The sequence below is a fragment of the Leopardus geoffroyi genome, chromosome A2 (assembly GCF_018350155.1).
Source record: "Leopardus geoffroyi isolate Oge1 chromosome A2, O.geoffroyi_Oge1_pat1.0, whole genome shotgun sequence".
NCBI lineage: Eukaryota > Metazoa > Chordata > Mammalia > Carnivora > Felidae > Leopardus > Leopardus geoffroyi.
The window spans coordinates 165,882,162-165,901,583 of record NC_059331.1 but is presented as its reverse complement, the minus strand read 5'-3'; the positions used below and the strand labels follow the sequence as shown (position 1 = coordinate 165,901,583).

Here is a 19,422-nt window from a genome sequence, read left to right as displayed (position 1 = left end):
GGCCCTGCTCTGCCCTCCCACACCCACACCCACGCACGGTGCTTGGACGTCCTTGAACCCATCAGTTCTGTTCCTCACCTGACTTCATCTGTCCTTGTAACTCCTCGTCCCCACTGTGGTCTTTGCAAATGCCCGGGACAGGGACAGCAATGTGACTGCTCCACAGAGCCCAGTCCACACGTCCTGACCAGCTTCTGACCAGGGGCCAGGAAGGCAAGGAATGACCTCTGAGGGCCAGGCCCACTTAACACGGCCTCAACTCTGGATGCTGGTCCCTGCCCACGCTGTGTGGAGGAAACTGCTCCTTCAGTGACGGCATTTGGGGCCTCATTTTTCCTAACAATTATGTCCATATTCCACTACCTAATATTAAAACAGCAAAATCCCACGCCCTGAATGCTACCTGCAAATGTACCATACTGTACGTGAGCTAACCTTACCTCATTTCCAAATCTAATGCTTTTAATAACTCTCCTGTGAATGAACTATTAAGGTTATAATTATTATTACTGCTATTTTCTGGAGAAAAAAACTTAAGTAATTCAGTCAGGGCCATCAGCTAGTGAACGGGAAAATCAGAACTCCAGCCCAGGCTTGTCTGACGTTAATACCCTTATCCCTAAGCTCCACGATGTGCGGCTAAAGTAAAAACCACGACCTGTGTCCACAGCAGGAAAAAAATAATTGTGCTCTGTGTGTACGTGTGTGCTGGGCATGTGTGTGTATTAGTTGATATCTGTGGATAAATCAAAAGCCTAAATGTAGCCCAGGTGCTGAGCTAAACTCTGGGACACAGGGATAGAATGAGACCTATCATCTGCTTTCGAGGGGATTCCAGTCGGGGGCAGGGGCATGGCTGTGGGGGCATCACAAGAGTCCATACGGAGACTGACCAGGTCCCGGGGGACAACCCCTCTCCCGGGGGAGAGACCCACCCAGGGGGTGACTCAGGCTCGACGGGGGGAGGCAGGGAGTGGGCAGCGAGTGGAGGCTGATGGGAACGCAGTGAAAATGCTTGCACTTCCACGGAAATATGTGAACGTGCTCACGAAAAGACTTAGCTGTCATGATTTCCTTCCCCGATGGCCCCACAGCACTACGTTATCAAAACACCGTTTCCCCGCGTTACTGACATGTAACTGACACAGAACATGACTTAGCCTAAGGTGTGCCGCGTGATGAGGGGATGCCCACGGCTGCCGCGTCCCGGTCACCACCGGCCAGCAAGTGCCGCCATCCGCTCACCTTTGTGCGTGCGGTGAGGACATTTGCCACCTGCTCTCTTGGCCGCTTCCAAGTGCGTGACCCAGAACCGCAGGACTTCGGCCCAGCGTCCATTCTGGTTCTCCCTGCTCCAACAACTCTGTGGGTGGTGATGCTGTCTACACTGAATGCAAACTCTCCAGGGCAGCGGCACCACCCCAGGGGCCGGGGGCACCAGTGGGGCACGGCAGGGGTCTGCAAAATGCATGCACACCACGCCTGGTGCTTTAGGATCTCCAAGCCATTAGTGTATTTAAACCCCCCAAACTGGGCCAACGGATCTAGTCCTGGCCTCCAGGTTCAGGCAATGCTAACTACAGTGAAGGTCCAGGTGACAATTAAAGACAAAAGAGGTCTCTAGCAGCCGTGTGATACGGCTTGCCTCAACGTGTACTGCAACTCTGTGATGTGAGGGCTATTACAAGTACTGAAACAAAAACAGATCAGGAAATTTAAGTCAAGAGCTTTAGCCTCTAAGTTAACAGGTGGTGCTGGGACATGAATTTAGATTTGTTCTTATTTTAAAAGCTCTTTTCGGAGTGCCCTGGGGCTGAGTTGGTTAAGTGACCGGCTTCAGCTCAGGTCGTGATCTCACAGTTTGTGAGTTCGAGCCCCGCATCGGGCTCTCTTGAGGTCAGCTCAGAGCCTGGAGCCTGCTTCAGATTCTGTGTCTCCCTCGCTCTCTGCCCCACCTCCTTCCCTCTCTCTCTCTCTCTCAAAAATAAATAAACTTAAAAAAAAAATAAAGGGGCGCCTGGGTGGCTCAGTCACTTAAGCGTCCGACTTCAGCTCAGGTCATGATCTCACGGTCTAGGAGTTCGAGCCCCGCGTCGGGCTCTGTGCTGACAGCTCAGAGCCTGGAGCCTTCTTCGGATTCGGGGTCTCCCTCTGTCTCCGTCCCTCCCCCACGCATTCTCTGTCTCTCAAAATATGAACAAAAGTTTAAAAAAATTTTTTTTAATTAAAAATTTTTCAAATTAAAAAATTTTTAAAAAAAGAAAAAAAAAGTCCTTACTGAGGGGCACCTGGGTGGCTCAGTCAGTTAAGGCATCGGACTCTTGATTTCGGCTCAGGTCATGATCTCACGGTTCATGGGTTCAAGCCCCATCTTGGGCTCTGTGCTGATACCTTGGAGCCTGCTTGGAATTCTCTCTCTCTCCTTCTCTCAAAAACCAAAATTAAGTAGTTAAACTCAAAAAAAGCTCTTTTCAAGTGTATGCAGTTCCAATTACATAGTTTATACTTTCCCTGTTCAGCAGGATCACAGCACGTGGACTTACTAATCACTATTCCAAAGTCACCCTCAGCTGTTGATCTGTCTGTACACAGTCTTGAGAGGACAGGGATGATTAACGGCCATCGCATGAAGCCAGCTGCGATGGTCCCCATGTCAACCTGCTCTTCCAATGGCTTCTGGTTCACGAGCATCCCGGATGAGAGCTTGAAGGGTTGTCAGAGTGTAAGTGTGGACGAGGTCCTAGCTGCACTGCTGTTTCAGGTAGGCATGAGCCTAGAGCAGCCTTCCACTAACTTTGAGTACCTGGAAAAATCCATTTTAAAAATGGAAATCCTTTCCCCATTATCTGTAACCACAGCTGAAGTTGTTCCTTCTCCTGCTGATTATGACACATCAGACACATCGGAGCACCCAGCTGGAGCTGGGGGGCTGCTCCCTAAGTGCCGTGTCCTTCATCGATGTCAGAGGGGATGCCCTTTGTTGAGGGAAGGGGAAGTCACAATTTTTTTTTGTTTTGTTTTTTAGAAAATGGAAGCCAATTCTGAAGAGACTGCTGCAAATATTTTATACTGAGGACCATCCAAAGGAGATTAGGCAGCTTTGCTTCCTTGGATAGCATTAAAAAAAAACCAAAAACTTTTTTTTTTTAAGTTTATTAATTTATTTTGAGGGTGGGTAGGGGCAGAGAGAGAGGGAGACAGAGAATCCCAAGCAGGCCTCACGTGGTCAGTGCAGAACCTGACTCGGGGCTCGAACCCACAAACGGTAAGGTCATGACCAGAGCCGAAATCAAGAGTTGGACATTCAACCGACTAAGCCCCACACATGCCCTGGAGAGCATTTTTTAACACAGAGCTCCACAGCTGCCAACAAGGCAGGATTAATGCTCCACGGGTGACACATTTTGCAACCTACTGTTTCCCAGGCACTAAAATAATGAAAAAGCACCACTTTGGTTTTCTTTTAATCTCTCACATTTCCTCCAAAGAAAACTCAGGAGAAAAAATATACAATACTTGCAACCTAATTCACGAGAACTAATGTCTTTCTCTTAAGAGTTCTCCTGACACGGAAATCACTGGGTTGTACCTGTTTTGAAATTTTCTGAGACAACGATGTCCCAGAAAGGCCTCAGTAGTTCTGCGTACTGACCTTTATCATCCGTATCCGCAAAAGGTGCTCAGACCTTCTTCTCGGTGGTTCAAGGGGTTATTGAAGACGCGGGTGCCCAGCCTCTCCAGTGGCTCTTATTCTCAGCTGCCCATCACAACCACCTGGGGAACCTTCAAAAGTCCCAAAGCCCAGGCCACACCCCCAGAATGATTAAACCAGACTCTCTAGTGTATGAGGGGTAAGAGTGCGTGAAAAGTCCCCGTCGGGTGACTGCCGAGTGCAGTGTCAGAGGGGACCTCCCTCGGTCCCCCAAACTGCAGGGGGTCCCGTGTGAGACATGGGCTCTGCACTGTCAGGGGACTCTCTCAAAAGAAGCCACTGCGGGCAGAGGTGCCATCAGATTCATGTTTCCGTCATTAACACAGCGCTAGACTCATACCCGCACTCTTCATAAGCAGCTACTGGATGTGTAAATGAGTGGAGTAAATGGGTAAGTCGAACTCAGCTACCAATTAGCTTTGTCCAAGATCAACTGTTCATCACAAAAATGAGTCCCGCTTAGTTAACAGGATAGTTAAGATCCAGTGAATTAATGTATGGCGGGGGGGGGGCGGGAGGCACCTAACACAACGACAGATTTTCATTTCTATCTTTCCGGTAACACCTGTGGACTAGGACACTGACACCAGGGTAATTAATCCCAGTATGGTCTTTTGGGTTAAAAAGGCTACAATAACCAGCAATGGCTCCTGCGGAAGATCCAAACTTTGGTGGGGGAGGGAGGGAAGAGGGGGAGGGGAGTTGAGGTCCTGACTCAGGACGCAGCAGCACCAAAAACTTCAGATGAACACCAGCTGGGGTCCCTAGACAGGCTTCCCCACGTTTGGGCAAATCCCACAAGAGTTTTGCCCACAAACCAATGAATGGCCTAGGTGGGTAGAAAACTGAGACAAGGATTTAGGGGGATCATGAGGACGACCAACAGAAAACGAGGTTGTGTTCATCAGGGGCTTTATCAAGGAGACTCAGGGAAGGATGCTGGGGATTCAGAGGGACAGGACAATAAAAGGAATATGGGATGGGGCCTTACCAGCTCATTGCACACTCATCAGCCCCCGTCTCATGCCAAGACTCATTCCTGAGCCAGGAGGGTGACGGTTACGTCACAAAACAAAGGAAAGGAAAACAGCCTTGCAATCTTCTGCTGATGGCCAAATTTATGTATCAACTTGACCGTGTTAGGAGGTGCCCAGATATCTGGCCAAACACTACGCTGGATGTTTCTGTGAAGGTGTCTTTGGATGACGTTAACATTGGAATCAATAAACTGAGTAAATCAGATTGCCCTAATGTGGGTGGGCCTCACCCAATCAGCTGAAGGCCTGAATAGAACAAAAATGGTGATCCTCCCATGAATACGAGGGGACTCCCCATGCCTGACCACTTCAAGCTGGGACATTGGTCTTTCCAGCCTTTGGACTTGAAGGGAAACATCAGCTCTTCCTGGGGCTCCAGCCTGCAAACCTTTGGCCTGGCAGTTCCGCCACATTCTCACATTTTCCGCCTCAGACTGGAACGACACAGCTGGCCAGCTCACCAGCCGATCAGATCTTAGGCCTCTGCGATGACGAGGCAATTCCTTACACTACATCCCTCTACGGACCTACCTCCTACTAGTGCTATTTCTCTGGAGATCCCTGACTGATGCATGAACACACCAGACGCCTGCATACCGACAGATGACCTCGGTAAGTCCTGTGACCACCGGGATAGAGGATTATCTTTGTTCTACCGCCAGCTGGAGTAATTTTTAAATACAAGAAGTGAAAATTACACTGAGGACCCGCGTACCCACTCTCCCACCCTCCGCCCAAGTGAGAGAGAACAGTGAAAGATGACATTAAGCCACAAAACCACCATGCCTGTGCATAAGATCAGGAAAGAGCTCAAAACAATGCTACTGCATTATGTACACGCAAGCGTGACGTGTATCACACAGGGGCTCCATGCTCTCGGATGGGCAAAAGTTGGAACGCCTACAGGTGTCCTGTCTGGTGCACATTCCGAGTCCCCTGTAGTGGGAGGGATCAGTGGAGCACTGAGCCCGTCTGTAACACCCAAAATGGCTTTGCTTCCGGCCGATGACCTCTTCCGAAAGAGTGGTTCATCCCTCTTGCGCTTCTGGGTAAGGGGCCATACGCTGGACGTGCCGTTCTGCTGGGATGAAATTCTAGGTCCGAGATGGGGGGGGGGGGGGAGCAGACCCAGTTCTCTGCCCCTTCCCATGCCAGTGGTGTGGCCATCAAGGTGAATGTTACCGGGCTCCGTGAGATCGGGATATGAACTCAAAGCAATGACACTCTAAATTAACTGCGTGGTGACATAATCTATATCAATTGAACATGATTGATTCTTATTCAGAACAAATGGGCATCTTGGCATGGCCATATTGATACGTCAAAAGGGCTTCGTCATAGTACCTCATTGTCAATAGATAAAGTTGGCTGAATTGGGTCAGCAGGTACCACCTCCCACTGTCCTTTGTTATGACATCACAGAGCCCGAAGTAGACGACAACAGGTGGGTTTCAGGGGATGCTCATTCCCCCCGCCCCCTGCTGGGCTACCTCTTGCTTCCAAGAACACCTTCAGGACTGTCCTCTGCTGCTGAGGCATTCTGACGGGGGCGGGGGGCCACCTGAGCACCAGTCGGGAGGACGAAGGCGTTTCTTTGGCCATCCCCACTGCACCTACCCATGCTATTCCAGACTGAGCCGGGGCTGGGGTGGGAAGAGACGGCACAGAAAGGTACATGCACGCTTCGTGCCCACTCCTGTGGATTTTCCTACGTCTCCCAAGATGAAAGAGGAAAACGCAGATTTTACTGGACTCTCAGGGAATTCCCAGGCGAAAAGTCATGGAGGTAGAAATGGGCGGGACTACATGAGGAATGAGGTGAATTTTAAGTAAGGGGAGTGGTGCACGACAAGGAAGGCTAGATTCAGTAGGAGCGGGGCAGGGCACCCCGCCCCCGTACAGCAGTCTGGCCATATCCGCGGATATGTGACGCCATCCCGCGGCTTCCCGATGGGCAGAGGGGAGAGGAAAACGGTGTTTTCGGATTAACCCAAGTCCCAGGTCCTCGGGGGACCTGGTTCATGGCCATGGAGCCCAGGTGCTCCTGGAAAGCAGGCAAGGTGATACTCTCCACAGCTCAGAGGTAATCACCTTCAAACAACCAACACTCAACAGAGAAATAAAGGCCCTCCAAGAAATTCTGATGGCTATGAATAACACAACAAATCACTAGCTTTTGGTCATTCACTCCATGAGCGCCTGTGACTTCTCATTCCGAGCGAGACCACACACGGGCGATAGCGGATCTCAGGGTGATGAGGCCCCATCACAGCTCCGCAGGGAAGGCCAGCGTCCTGGGGCTGGTGTGACCAACATGGAACCTGAGCTAGCGTCTCAGAGTCAGGAGGGAGGGGCTGATCGCGCTAGGAAGGGTCCTGAAAAGTGAGGTGCTGTTGCCAAACACACAAGGAAAGAAGCCACACCAGGAAGGCCACACGTCCCACCCAAAGAACCTGGCCCACGGAGGCAGTGATGAGAAGCCACACTGCAGCACAGGGTCCTACTGAAAACTAGTAGGAATGTCAGAGATGTGTTGGTGTCCTCTAGAATTCCAGACAACTAGGACCACTTGGAGGCTTCTGGTAAGTAAAAAGGAGTGCCTTGATAGAATTTAACTTTTAGAACTATCACCTAGCAGCAAGGTGGGCAATGAACTGCAGTGATTAGGGGCAGGGAGATCACCGTAGCCGTGACTACCCAGCACCTGGGTGAACGTAGTGTGGTCACTTCTCTGCTTCATTTACATTTATTCTTATCTTCTCGCAGCTTGCCCAAAAGGAATCCAGTCGGGCATCATGTTCACAATGTGAAGAGTGAAACTTGGGGCACCGGACAAGTGTCTGAGCGTGTGGCCTGGCGTTGTTTACCAAAGGTCTGGTAGCTGGCTGTAACTTCTCCATTCTCCCCCAGTTTGGCTCATGGGGCTACTGAACACTTCTCACATATGTCCAAAGTGTGATTTTGGGGCTCCCAGGTGGCTCAGTTGGTTAAGCATCTGACTCTTGGTTTCGACTCAGGTCATGATCTCACAGTTCATGAGATCAAGCCCCACGTCAGGCTCTGCACTGACAGCTCACAGCCTGCTTGGGATCCTCTCTCTCTCTCTCTCTCTCTCTCTCTCTCTGCTCCTCCCCTGCTCACTCACACTCCCTCTCTCTCTCTCAAAATAAGTGAATAAACTTTTTTTTTTAAATGAAAGAAAGGTGATTCTGAAAGTTATTTATCCTGAGGATGCTAACATTACAGCCATATTTGTGGAGAAAGGGTAGTTGTTTTAACAAATGGTGTTGAAACCTCAGATATCCACACCCCCCCCCCCACACACACACAGAAATTTAATCCATACTACACATGATATACAAAAACCATCTGAAAATAGACTGTAAGGTCTAAACATAAAACCTAAATTATAAGACTTCTAGAAGAAAGATAGGAGAAAATCTTTGTGACCTTATATTAGACATGTTGCCAAAAGCAAGATCCCTAAGAGGGCCAAATGGTAAATGGGATATCATCAGGAGGAGAAACTTCTGTCAAAAGGGAATGAAAAGAAAAGCTACCATTTGGGAGAAAATATTGGCCAGTCATAGATTAGTCAAAGGACTTGTATCCAGAATATATAAAGAACTCTCAGAATTCAACAATAAGAAAACAAAGCAAACCCTCAGTAATAAAATGGACTAGAGATCTGAACAGACACTCCTCCAAGGCAGATACACAGATGACAAATCCATGCAAAGATACGGAACAACATACCTCACTCGGGAAGTGGAAACAAAGCCATAATTTAGTAGCAGTACACGTCTACTAACAGGACGAAGGAAAGATGCCTGATCATGAAAGAACGCACACTCATGGACTCCTTGTGTATACAGTTCTAGGAAATGCACCCTAGACCGTGGTGGCTTAAAGCAGATCTCTGGTTTCCGCAGGAGGGCTCCAGAGTGAGCGACACGAGGAAACTTTTCGGGACCACGATGTGTTCCCTATCTCCCTATCTTGATTGTGGGGTTGGTTTCTGGATGTATACATCTGCCAAAGCGTATCAAATTGCACGCTTTAAATATGGGTGGTCTGGGGCCCCTGGGTGGCTGATCTCATGGCTTGTGAATTTGAGCTCTGCAGCGGGGTCTCTGCTCTCAGGTCTCCGCTCCGGATCCTCTGTCTCCTTGGCTCTCTGCCCCTCCCCCACTCACACTCTCTCCCTCTCTCAAAAACAAGTAAGTAAACAAAATCAATAAGGGTAGTTTGCTGTATTGTATTTATCCGTCAATAAAGCTGTTCAAAGCGATCATTAGAATTCTATACGTATGATCCATGTGTTTGAACCTTGAGTTTTCTGATCATCTCCTCTTTTATTTCACCCTCCGCTTGTACTGTACGGCACCCTCATTTCCACGTCTCTTCGCCTCGTACCTACAACTATACACAAGTTGCCTTTATCAGGAGAAAACGATATACTGGTTTTTTTTTTTTCCAACAACCCCAGCACGGGCAGCCCCTGGCCATGGGATGGATTTCTAAGTTCCACAATGACAAACATTTAAGAAAAAATATCCAATCTCATCAAGGTGAGCAGTATTTTGGGACTACAGGCAGTTTTTCTCTGGGATTAAGCAGCCTCCCTGGTGGGTAATCCTTTTCCTCAGACTCGATCAGAGCTAACTCAAATTGGGCTCAGGCTTCCTTCAGAAAAGAAGCTGCTACTTTACATGTAGGTACATCCATTGCAGTTGGGAGGCAGGAAGACTTCAGCTTTACGCTTCTCTTTGGCCCTCGAGGACAATCTATACCGCCGAGGTGCTCACATACATAGCAGGTGCACCCTGGGATGCTGTATCTGTCCTACCCTGTCTAGCAGGCAGAAATACCTCATGTCGCTTTCCTCCAATTTCCGTATTCCTGCGCAACCCTGCATTTCAAACTTGTTTGCCCTCTTGCCAACACGGAACACGCTGCCTCTGTTCCGGCCACACTGCTCCAAGGCTAACGCTTTCTTGTCTGTGCCCCTACATGCACGTGTTTTCTCATATCCCCTCAAACAAATTTGTGTTTATTAAAATGTTACCCACTGCTTAAGGCTTCAACCAAAATGTAGCCCCTCTATTTCAATTTTACTCCAACAAATATCCAACCCTTGCTTCTCCATGAAGACGATAAGAGGGCAAAATATCAAACAAATATATAGACACTGGGATGTAATGTGGACATCTACTTTAGGAACATATGGATGCTGTTTTTTTCCTGGTTCTTCCATTGCCCCCCAAGATTTCCAGCACATGTCTCTGCACACACAGGTAATGCTCAGTATGAGACTCTGAAGAGAGTCTGAAAGTATAATGTATGCTTACTTTATAGCAAAATCATTCCAACATCTTCAATCTGGTATTGAAATTTGCAAGTAAATGGCCATGCTCACGGACTCCCGCAACCCATCTGCATACTGTTAGCCCCTCCACGGCAACACAAAGCAAAAATGCCTAAGAACCTCCAGTTTGCTTACCTAAGTATACGTATTTACGGGAATAATTAGCTCCAAGAGTTCATAGTTACTGAGGACTCCGAACAGGAAATGCATGAACTTCTAGGTTTACCACTGGAAATAATTCCTGTGCCTCAGCTCAATAGCTCCCAACTTCCTTGCGCTCACGGATACACCTGGCCTCAGGCCATCCCAGGCACCCCCAAACCCTACCTCCAATTCTCCACCTCGGACACCTACCTCACTACCTGGAGTGCAATATCCTTGTCTGCATAAGACTCCACAAAATTTCATGTTTTGATGCCTTGAATCACACCATTTTATATGCTTGGTCCACACGGGGATTTTTTGAAAACTCATTTTTAAGCATCTAATTGAAGTTTCTCCTCTTTGCAGTCTTCCTCCAAGCCCCCTGCCTTCCAGAGAACATCAGGTGCCCTGTTTCGATGTTTCCAGGGCACTTTATCCCTCTCCCCATCTGGCACCTTGCACATGGTACTCTGATTACTTGTGCTAAATTCCTAGGCTGAATACAAGCCCAGCCAGGGCCTTCTTCATATCTCTACCCAAATTTGTCCTGGAGGGCTTATACAGTGCCTGAAATGGTGCCAAGAAATGGTTGGGGAATTCATCTAAAAGTCTCCCGTAAGTCCTCTTTACCTTACTCTCGGCATTCCTGCAGCTGAAGACAGGAGGAAGAGAATCAAGCATTAAGGGACAGAGATCTACCAGCATCTGTCCCTAAAAGGCTTAGGTTAAGTACTTGCTTTTTTTCCCCTGCCTTCTTTCCCTAACTGATAAATTATAGAGCAGAAATATTCAGCTTCCTAAATCAAAGGGCTATCTTAAATTCAAAGGTGAATAACAAACAATGCATATATCACATCTATATATATTGGCTAATAGCCAAACTATATAACAATGTTAATACTCCTAAAGAGAAAAAAAAATATTCCTAAAGAGGGCCAGGCAAGAACAAAAACAACCGGGGAAAGGAAACCTTTTTTGATGTTTTCAGATACTATGGTAACGTGAAGATCAGCAATGAGGCTGAAGTAAATAGACTTGATGAATTCCCAAGTGATTCATATTCAATCATAAATTTTAATGTATATAGTGAACTGGATTTAAGCTAGCTTCATCCACCCATCCACCCATCCATCTACCCATCCACCCATTCATCCACCTGTCCTATCCATCCACCCACACACCCAGCCATAAACCATCCATCCATCTATCAATTCACCTACCCACCCATCCATCCACCCACCCTCCATCCATCCATCCATCCATCCATCCTCCATCCAATGGATACTTACTTAGCACACACACCTTTAGTCTACATGCTGTAGCTAAATATTAATTATGGGCTAGTGCCCACAGAAAAAGGAAAGAGAAACCAGCCTTTGTTACAAAGTGAAAGGCCTTTGCTTGCACATTACATTTGTGATTCATTTATTTCTCAGAAAATCTTACAGGATAAGTAATCTTGTCACTATTTTACAGATAAGGCAGATGAGATAGGGTGATTAAAGAGCCACTCGAGTTACCCTTAAGTCCGTCTGCCTGAGAAAGAGGTTCTCTACCTACTCGCTAGCATGGATAATTATCTACCTTTTCTTCATTAAGATGTCAATAACCATGTTAAAACCGCCATGTTTTAAAAATCTTACAAGCATGTTTGTATTTCACATACTCACTTCTCCAATCAGTGCCTTGGCAGGCGACATTGGCAGAAAATGGCATCAACAATCAAAGCACAGAATCTGCACTTAGCAAATCACTCTGCTAATAATGAAGCACCAACAGACTCCCCAGGTCACAAGTTTGTTCGCTGGGCTTCTCTACAGTCCTATCAGTCGCTCTTTGGTTATCATTTGAGAATTTACATCTCCTATATGAATGTTTCCCCTTCTAAAACATTCAGCACATTTTCTTTTAGATTCACTGATAATAGAAACTTCCTCAGTTCCTACACGAACACAAGGTGATGCAGGCTTCTTCAAGATTTTGTTGGTGGGGACAGTTTGTAGGAAGACCGTTCCACGAAAAACCTACTCGATGCTTTTTCTTTAAGAAGGAACAGCTCTTGCCAGCACATGAGGTGAATTCATGTGCTTTTTTAGACCTTTGGGAAAAAAAATCAACCCTATTTATCCTAGTTCCGTTCTTTTAGCCCATCAGAAAGGTCTATCCATCTGTTTAATCGATAGCAAACCCAAAGAATCTGTTCTGGTTCACTAGGGGTGGGGGAAAAAAATCTTTAAAGAAAACCAACAGTGCAGCTTGAGTTCCTGAATGTATCTGCTGAAAAAAATCACACGGTATGAACTAAATGTATACTTAAGCCCTTCCTACGCCGGCAGTAAATACAAGGCAGAAACTCGCCTGCTTATTCCAAGACTGACGTCTGACTTTCAAAAATACGTCCCAGCCCAGGAACCCCTCCCCTTTTGGGAAGAAAGAGCTGCTGTATGTTTCTTGGAAGTCCTGACATTACTGGATGAATTGATGGTGCTACTCTGAGCTCCTTTTACCTCCCCCGGGAACGACAGCCAGGGGCACCGGGGAAGGTGGGAAGAGGCATGACCCTCTAGCGAACCTGGAGACCTTCCCCGGAGCAATGCCAGCGTCCCACAGCTCTGTTCCATCACCCTGCGTTAGCCAATGTTAGTCACACCCTTGGTAGGTTAGTGAAAGCCCATTTTACATCGATTTTGCCGATTCTGGAAAGAGGAGGCCTTTTCCCTGCCCTCAATTCTTTATCCCTCAGTATCAGTCCGATGTGCATTTGAGCTTTAAGATCATAAAATATTTACTAACTTCCAGCTTTTAATGTTCGTGAAATAAAGAGCCAAATTAATAATTTTTGAGCGTTGGTTAAAAAGAAACTCAAGACTTTCTCCAAAGGGACAGCATTCAAGGCCAAATAAAGAGGTGTGGCCAGGTCCACCTGGCGTCAAAATGCCTGGCTGCCAAGCGTCACTGGCTATTTGAACCGTAGACAAAAACATCACTGTTCACACGAACTATGATTTGTTTCTCTGTTCCCCTCCAAGAGCCGAAAGCAGTTGATCCGGTTTGTGTGGAAGGACACATGGGAAGATGGAAAGCCAGACCACAGAGAGAGACTCAAATACAAGGACAGCCTCACCGGGAGGACGGTGGCAGGTGGCTAGCTGGCTGATGTCACCCTATGGGATGACATCATTTGCTCTACCATCGGGGGCGTCTGAGATTCAGTATTGTCCTTCTTCGGAACGCCCCCGTGCAACCAAGGGGCCACTCCTACCTTAGGGACCCACTAAGCAGAGACCCCAAGCTGGAGATGCAAACACCCTACCAAGTAGTGCACTCAGCATCCCTCAACGCTGAGGGGTAATCCCACACATCACTAATGGAGCACCTACTGTGTGCTGGTATGTTCACAGATGCTGTAGTGTAGACATCAAGTTTCATCTGCACCCCCAAACACTATAAGGCAGTATGGGCAGCTTCACCTTACGGAGGAGGAAAGGTGGGTCTCAGATAGGCTGAGACCAGCCTAACAGCATACAGATAGGTGGCGGAAGAATCCAAATTCAAATTCTGATCTGTCTGCAATGCAAGGCCTTTTCTACTGAACTAGGGTAATCAAGGCTGGTCCCTCGATTATCCCTCGAACAGAAGGAACTGCCATCCTGTCTGCCATCCTGCCTCTTGGCATCAACAGCTTTACGATGACTGTTCCTACTTCCTAAGAACCTGGAGAAAACAGGGAGAATCGCAGGGCATTCGGAGGAGACCTACAGAAATCCAGTCTAGCCTCATCACATCATAGAGAAGAGACAAAGGTTCACGGGAAGGAAAGGACTTGCCCGAGTTCACGCAACTCCAGAGAGGCAAGGCGGCCACAAGAACCCAAATACCCAGGGCATTTGCTCTCCAGTCTACACTGCTGAAATCTACGCTGAGGGTTTGATATTGAGGCAAACCTGGAACGGAGAGATGTGGGATCACAAAATGAAGGCTGCCTCGAACGGTTCAGAAAAGGAATCAAAGGTTAGTGAGGGTTTTAATTTGGTTCTCAACTTGTGTCATTACTTATGAAATAACCCACCGTATTTTGTTCTTTTTTGGAGATGTATAAATGTAGCTTTGCGTATCTAAATGCAGACATGTGTGATGAGCATCAGTATAGACACCCTGTGCTATCAGAGTACCTGCGGGAATAGGTCTGGAGGTGTGTGTGCTGCTCAGACATCTTTGTGCCCCAAAGAAACACGGAAAGCATAATGAAATATTCACCCACAAAAAACCACCTGTAAGTGGGGAAATGATAAAGCAGCAGGGTCCTGCTTCTAGTTCTGTATACATCAGCAAAGTTTTTCAGACTGGAAAATTGCACGGCCAACCAACAGCAGATTTAAATACCCCACATCACACAGGCACTCTCTTTTGTTCCACTAGACTGTAGACTAATTAAGGCAAGGATCGTGTCTTATGATCTCTGTATCACTGACACCTGCTTAGACCTCAGCAGCAATATGAACAAACTTATATCTGGGGGCTAAGTATTATTTTCACTGATTTTATACCCTTGAAACTGGAGTTCACTGTTCTTGGGACCAAAAATACCTCATTAGGGAATTAAAAATATAGATGGCCATTGGATGCTTTGTCCACACCAAGGCTATTCAAAGCCCTTACCTTGAACAGCCACGTTGGGGGGTTAAGTCCTCTGTATCCTTTGTTCTCCCACTTTAACATCATCATCTCTTGAAATGACCAGCACAGGAAGAGGAACCGCCCTAACCACGATATAAACTATGTAGTGCTTATACTGCGAGAAGTAATCATTAGAATCATAGTACATATAGAATGGTAGAGCCTGGAAAGGACCTTCAGGTGGTATAATTGTTTTTGATTCTGGCTGCCTGCTAGAATAACCTGGGGAGCTTTTGAAACATTTATTGATATTGTGGGTGGGCCCCACCCACTGCGACTTTGACTTGACTGGAGTTTAAACAAAGTTTAAACAAAGCTTTCTGGGAGATTATATTATACTACCTGGATAGAGAATCAAGCTGTTGTGACTTACACATGCCCCCCCAATTTTATGGGTGAGAAGAAAAGGACAAAGGGAAGTCCAGTGACCACTTTGGGCAAAACCACGCATCTTGCTTATCACTCTATTACATCGCATTGTCTTTCATGAGTTTGGCGATTCCTAAATATTCAAGTTTGGGTTGTGGGAAACTTGGGACCAGCCTTTCTAGTACATAAATTTCTCTTGTCGAATATCTGTTAAATCAAATGGCATCACTCAGCATCCAGTAGCTGGACTGAAATCAGTCATTTGGCTACTGCAGGCATGGAGTCTGAAGAGCAAAGCCATCTAAAGCACTGATTCCAAACTCCGCTGACTTGTGCAGGTGGACCGGTCCTGGGTTTGTATGGAAAAAAACTCTGATTTCTACTTGCTACCAGTAAAACAATATAAATACACGGGAGCCACGCAAACCATGGGAAGACTGCTGCTGTTTTCGATGAGCACGAATTCGTGGTATGGTAATGTTTTATTTCATGCCAGGCTTCAATGTCCAGGCTTTGAAACTCTATACCCATCATCTTGACCCTGGCTGTAGACGTGCCATAGACGGGCCCCGGGAAGGAACAGACTCGGAAGTAACCAAGCCCCCCGAATAACTCTGGCCACCTGGATGAGAGACTCAACAGCCACTCCTCTATTAAGAGGCTTTTAAATCCTGACTTGGAAACTGCTTTTGAATCTCTCTGATTTTTACAAGTTTTATTAACAACAGTCTGGAGTGATTAGCATAAAACCACCATAAAAAAGGTAATGAATAATTCAAAGTTGAAACTACAGAGTAATTACATCACCCATTTAAATTCCCCACCCCTAAATAATTAAGGAATCCCTTGGATTATTTAGAATGTGCTTCCTTTTCTGGACTATGCTGTTGGCCAGTGAAATCCTGGGCGTCTCTCTATATCGCCCTGAGGCCTCCTTCCGGCAAACAGGGCCAGCGTCGGTGCTGTGAGTTTGGGGTCTGTGGGCCCCACACATCCGAAAGACCCTCCTCTCTCAGAGGATGCTTTTCCACACACGGCTTACGGAGGGGCTCATCTGGAGCTTTGGGGTGTCGTATGTAACAAATATTTAGATCCCTGGGGAGGCTCGTGGCTAGAAGGAAGCTTAGTCTGTGAAAGAGATAATACAAATTACCCTACTGTTCATCCACATATCTACACATGACTCTGATCCATTACCTCTGATGTCACTCAGAACGCTGCAGAGTCTGGAAGCCAGGTCTGAGTATCATTTCAATAAGGCATTCTGGGAGCCCTCTAACAGCTAAAAGCTATGAGGCTCAACACATTTAATCAGACTTCTTCGGACAGATCTAGGCAGATATTTGGTGACTTTGGAGCACAGACTAATCTGTTTTCCATATGCTCGGATTAAATCTTGGAGCTGGGGGGAACCACTCACGTTATAGACGGGAAGTGAAGGGAGGGCAGTGGAAGCAGTTCTGCCCAGGACCCAGGATCAAGAGACTAATCCCAGGAACCACACGGTTGGTTGTCAGACCTTCGGCCCAGGGCTGTGCGAGCTGCATATGGTGCTCCTTAGAGTGTCATCATTTAAGCGTTTTAAATATGCTTTTGTTTACTCAGATGAAATATCCATTTATATGCTCCACATATGCTCTAATTTGGGAAGAAATTGTTTTGGCTCTACCCAGTCGAATGTAAAGCTTTGCTTAAGAAGTAATTTCAAAATTACTCACATTCTTTTCAAACTCCCATTATCTGATCATTACAAGTTCAAATAAAGAGAGAGCATGACTCACTAAGTAATTGACAAAGCCCATCTATATAACCCCAGGCCCTTCGTCAATGACTCAGAGCATCATACAGAAAGAAAAGCAGCTTACCTATAGTCAGAAATGCACTAGGTGTGCTAACTGCCTGTTATTTATTCATCTAATGAAGCAATTTCTAATGAGCAGGGTACTAACCCTAGCATACCAAAAAAAAAAAAAAAAAAAAAAGTAAGTAACGTTAGCGTAAGATGGAAACGTACCCACAAATTTATACCAGCTCTGCATCATATTTTAAGGAGTCCCCGACAATCAGATTCAGGGTCATTCGTTCCTTTTTATGTCCTAAACACTCAGGGGTTTTAACTTTGGTACCAGCATACGATATCAACACACATCTCCCCGAATCTCACGCAACGATTCAGAAAACTGCAAAGAAGCAATGGTTTCCCTAGATATTTTATCATTCTGCGAGAAGAGGCAAAAGTGGAAAATCCAGAAGCTGTCCACTATCAGGCTGGCTTGGGGCTGATCTTCTCATTACAGAGGATTACGGTAATAGTCTACAAACGTGTATCACACGTTTGAATGGTTTGTGATTACCGCTGCCTCAGTACTTTCTAATGCTGTAATAGTGCACTACAGGGCATGAGATTTTCCTCTCTCTCCTCTGTCTGGTCACACAGGGCTCCTGATAGACTACACAGACTGAGAGAAAACGCATACAGACCTTATTTTCAGGGCTCTATCTAGTAGCCATCACATCCAACACTGTTCCCAGAGGCCAAGATCAGAAGATGCTGGATGATAGCTGAGTGACAGTAAATATAATTAACCATCATACTGTGGCTCAAATGCTAAGCTGCCTTTTCGAGAAAAGTCGTGTTCTGAGTAAACACCCAAAGTTGCACTGGCTGCTGATTGCATCTGCTACAGATTACTTAAAATTAAATCCCAAACGTTTGGCAAGACATCAGACATGCACAGTTGAACCTCTCCCCAGGAGTTTTGGAAAATAACGCAACTATCTCACGGCGCCTCTCCCACAGTAAGGTAGGTTTTGTGTTGTTTGGTTTTTAAGAAATTGAATTCTTTTTTTTTTTTCCTGTAAGTTGATTTGTGTCCTTTTACTCACCCTCCAAAACTGTTTGAATCTGTTCACGCCGGGCAGCCTGGAAGCACTCATCCCCGCCGGTGACAGGTCGGAAGTCTACCCTTCGCGGCTTCCAGAACGTCAGTGGGACTCCCACGGGCGGATCTGAAGCAGTGTACTGCCCGCGACGCTGACCAGGGTCCTTGCAATCTGAGACACTCCCTAGCTTTCAGAGCTGCTTTCCAACAACCACAGAGTCCGCCACTCAGCACAAAGCAACCAATAGCTGCTGCACATGACATCCTCAGCCTCGGAGGATCAGGCTTACCCCACTGCAAACTGATGTAGGGCAGAGAGGGAAGACTTAGGAATGCCTCCAAAGCAGCCTCCCTGGTGAAAAACGGGGTATTTTCTAGGCAGCCCTGTTTGCCTCTTCTTCATGTGGGCTACATCAAAGCTCAGGGTCTGCTCTGAGAAAGATAAATGCTAACACTAGTCTCAGCTTAACATGATCAGCTTAACCCTGGGTGTCCCCATTGACCTGAGATGGTCCTTGCTTCTTATTTGGGGTTCCGACCACGGACAGGTGTGTGTCCGGAATACTGGGGGACAGGACTTTCTATACATGATTCCCGATAAAGGGTAAATGCTGATTGTAGGTTTGGCTGCATCGGCTCGGAGAAACAGAGATTTGGCCATTATCTGCTTAATCTTATGCTAGGAGGGTTCAGGATACCAAGGAGCACATTTATAGTTGTGTCCGGAAATAAGCTCAATATGCCTCCCGGAGAAAAGCAATGTGCAGATGGACAGACCCAGACTTCATCACGTTCACCGCTGTCACGGCGCTGGTGTTTATTGGTTGTTCCTAAACATATTCTTTGAGCACCAACTCTATGCCAGGCACTATGGCCGGTTCTGGGTATAAAAGCGTGAGCCAGGCAGGCATCAACTCTGAAGCGGTGACGTTCATAGTTCAGCGTCATCGTGATTTCATTACCTGTTGCTCTCCCCATGAACAGACCGACTCACCATGGAGACCAAGAGCTTTTCAAGGGCAGAGACTGGGCCACCATCTTTTCAGAGCCTGATGCAGTGCCCAGTGCATCGTGGGGAGCTTTGCCAGTTCTCACCGACGAGGCTGATGGGGGTCACTCAGGTGTCCCACCATCAACCTGCAAGAGCGATTGCTCTGAGGTGATGCTACCTTGACAGAGGTTGAGCAGGAAGGGTTGGACACTCCTAGATAATTCCCACCCAGACACCATTTA

The 19,422-nt window shown here is 46.9% G+C and overlaps 1 protein-coding gene across 5 annotated transcripts in view; it reads right to left on the bottom strand.

The window, feature by feature from the left end:
* DPP6 (dipeptidyl peptidase like 6) overlaps nucleotides 1-19,422 on the bottom strand; it is a 950,988-nt gene that overhangs the window by 581,473 nt on the left and 350,093 nt on the right. Inside the window, exon 1 of one of the 5 annotated variants that reach the window (XM_045496271.1) lies at nucleotides 18,194-18,305. The exons of the other annotated variants lie outside the window; for them this stretch is intronic. Within the exon in view, the coding sequence (XP_045352227.1) occupies nucleotides 18,194-18,244 (51 nt within the window). The 5' untranslated portion in view covers nucleotides 18,245-18,305. Of the gene's footprint in view, nucleotides 1-18,193; nucleotides 18,306-19,422 lie in introns of those variants that run through there. 5 annotated transcript variants of the gene reach the window in all.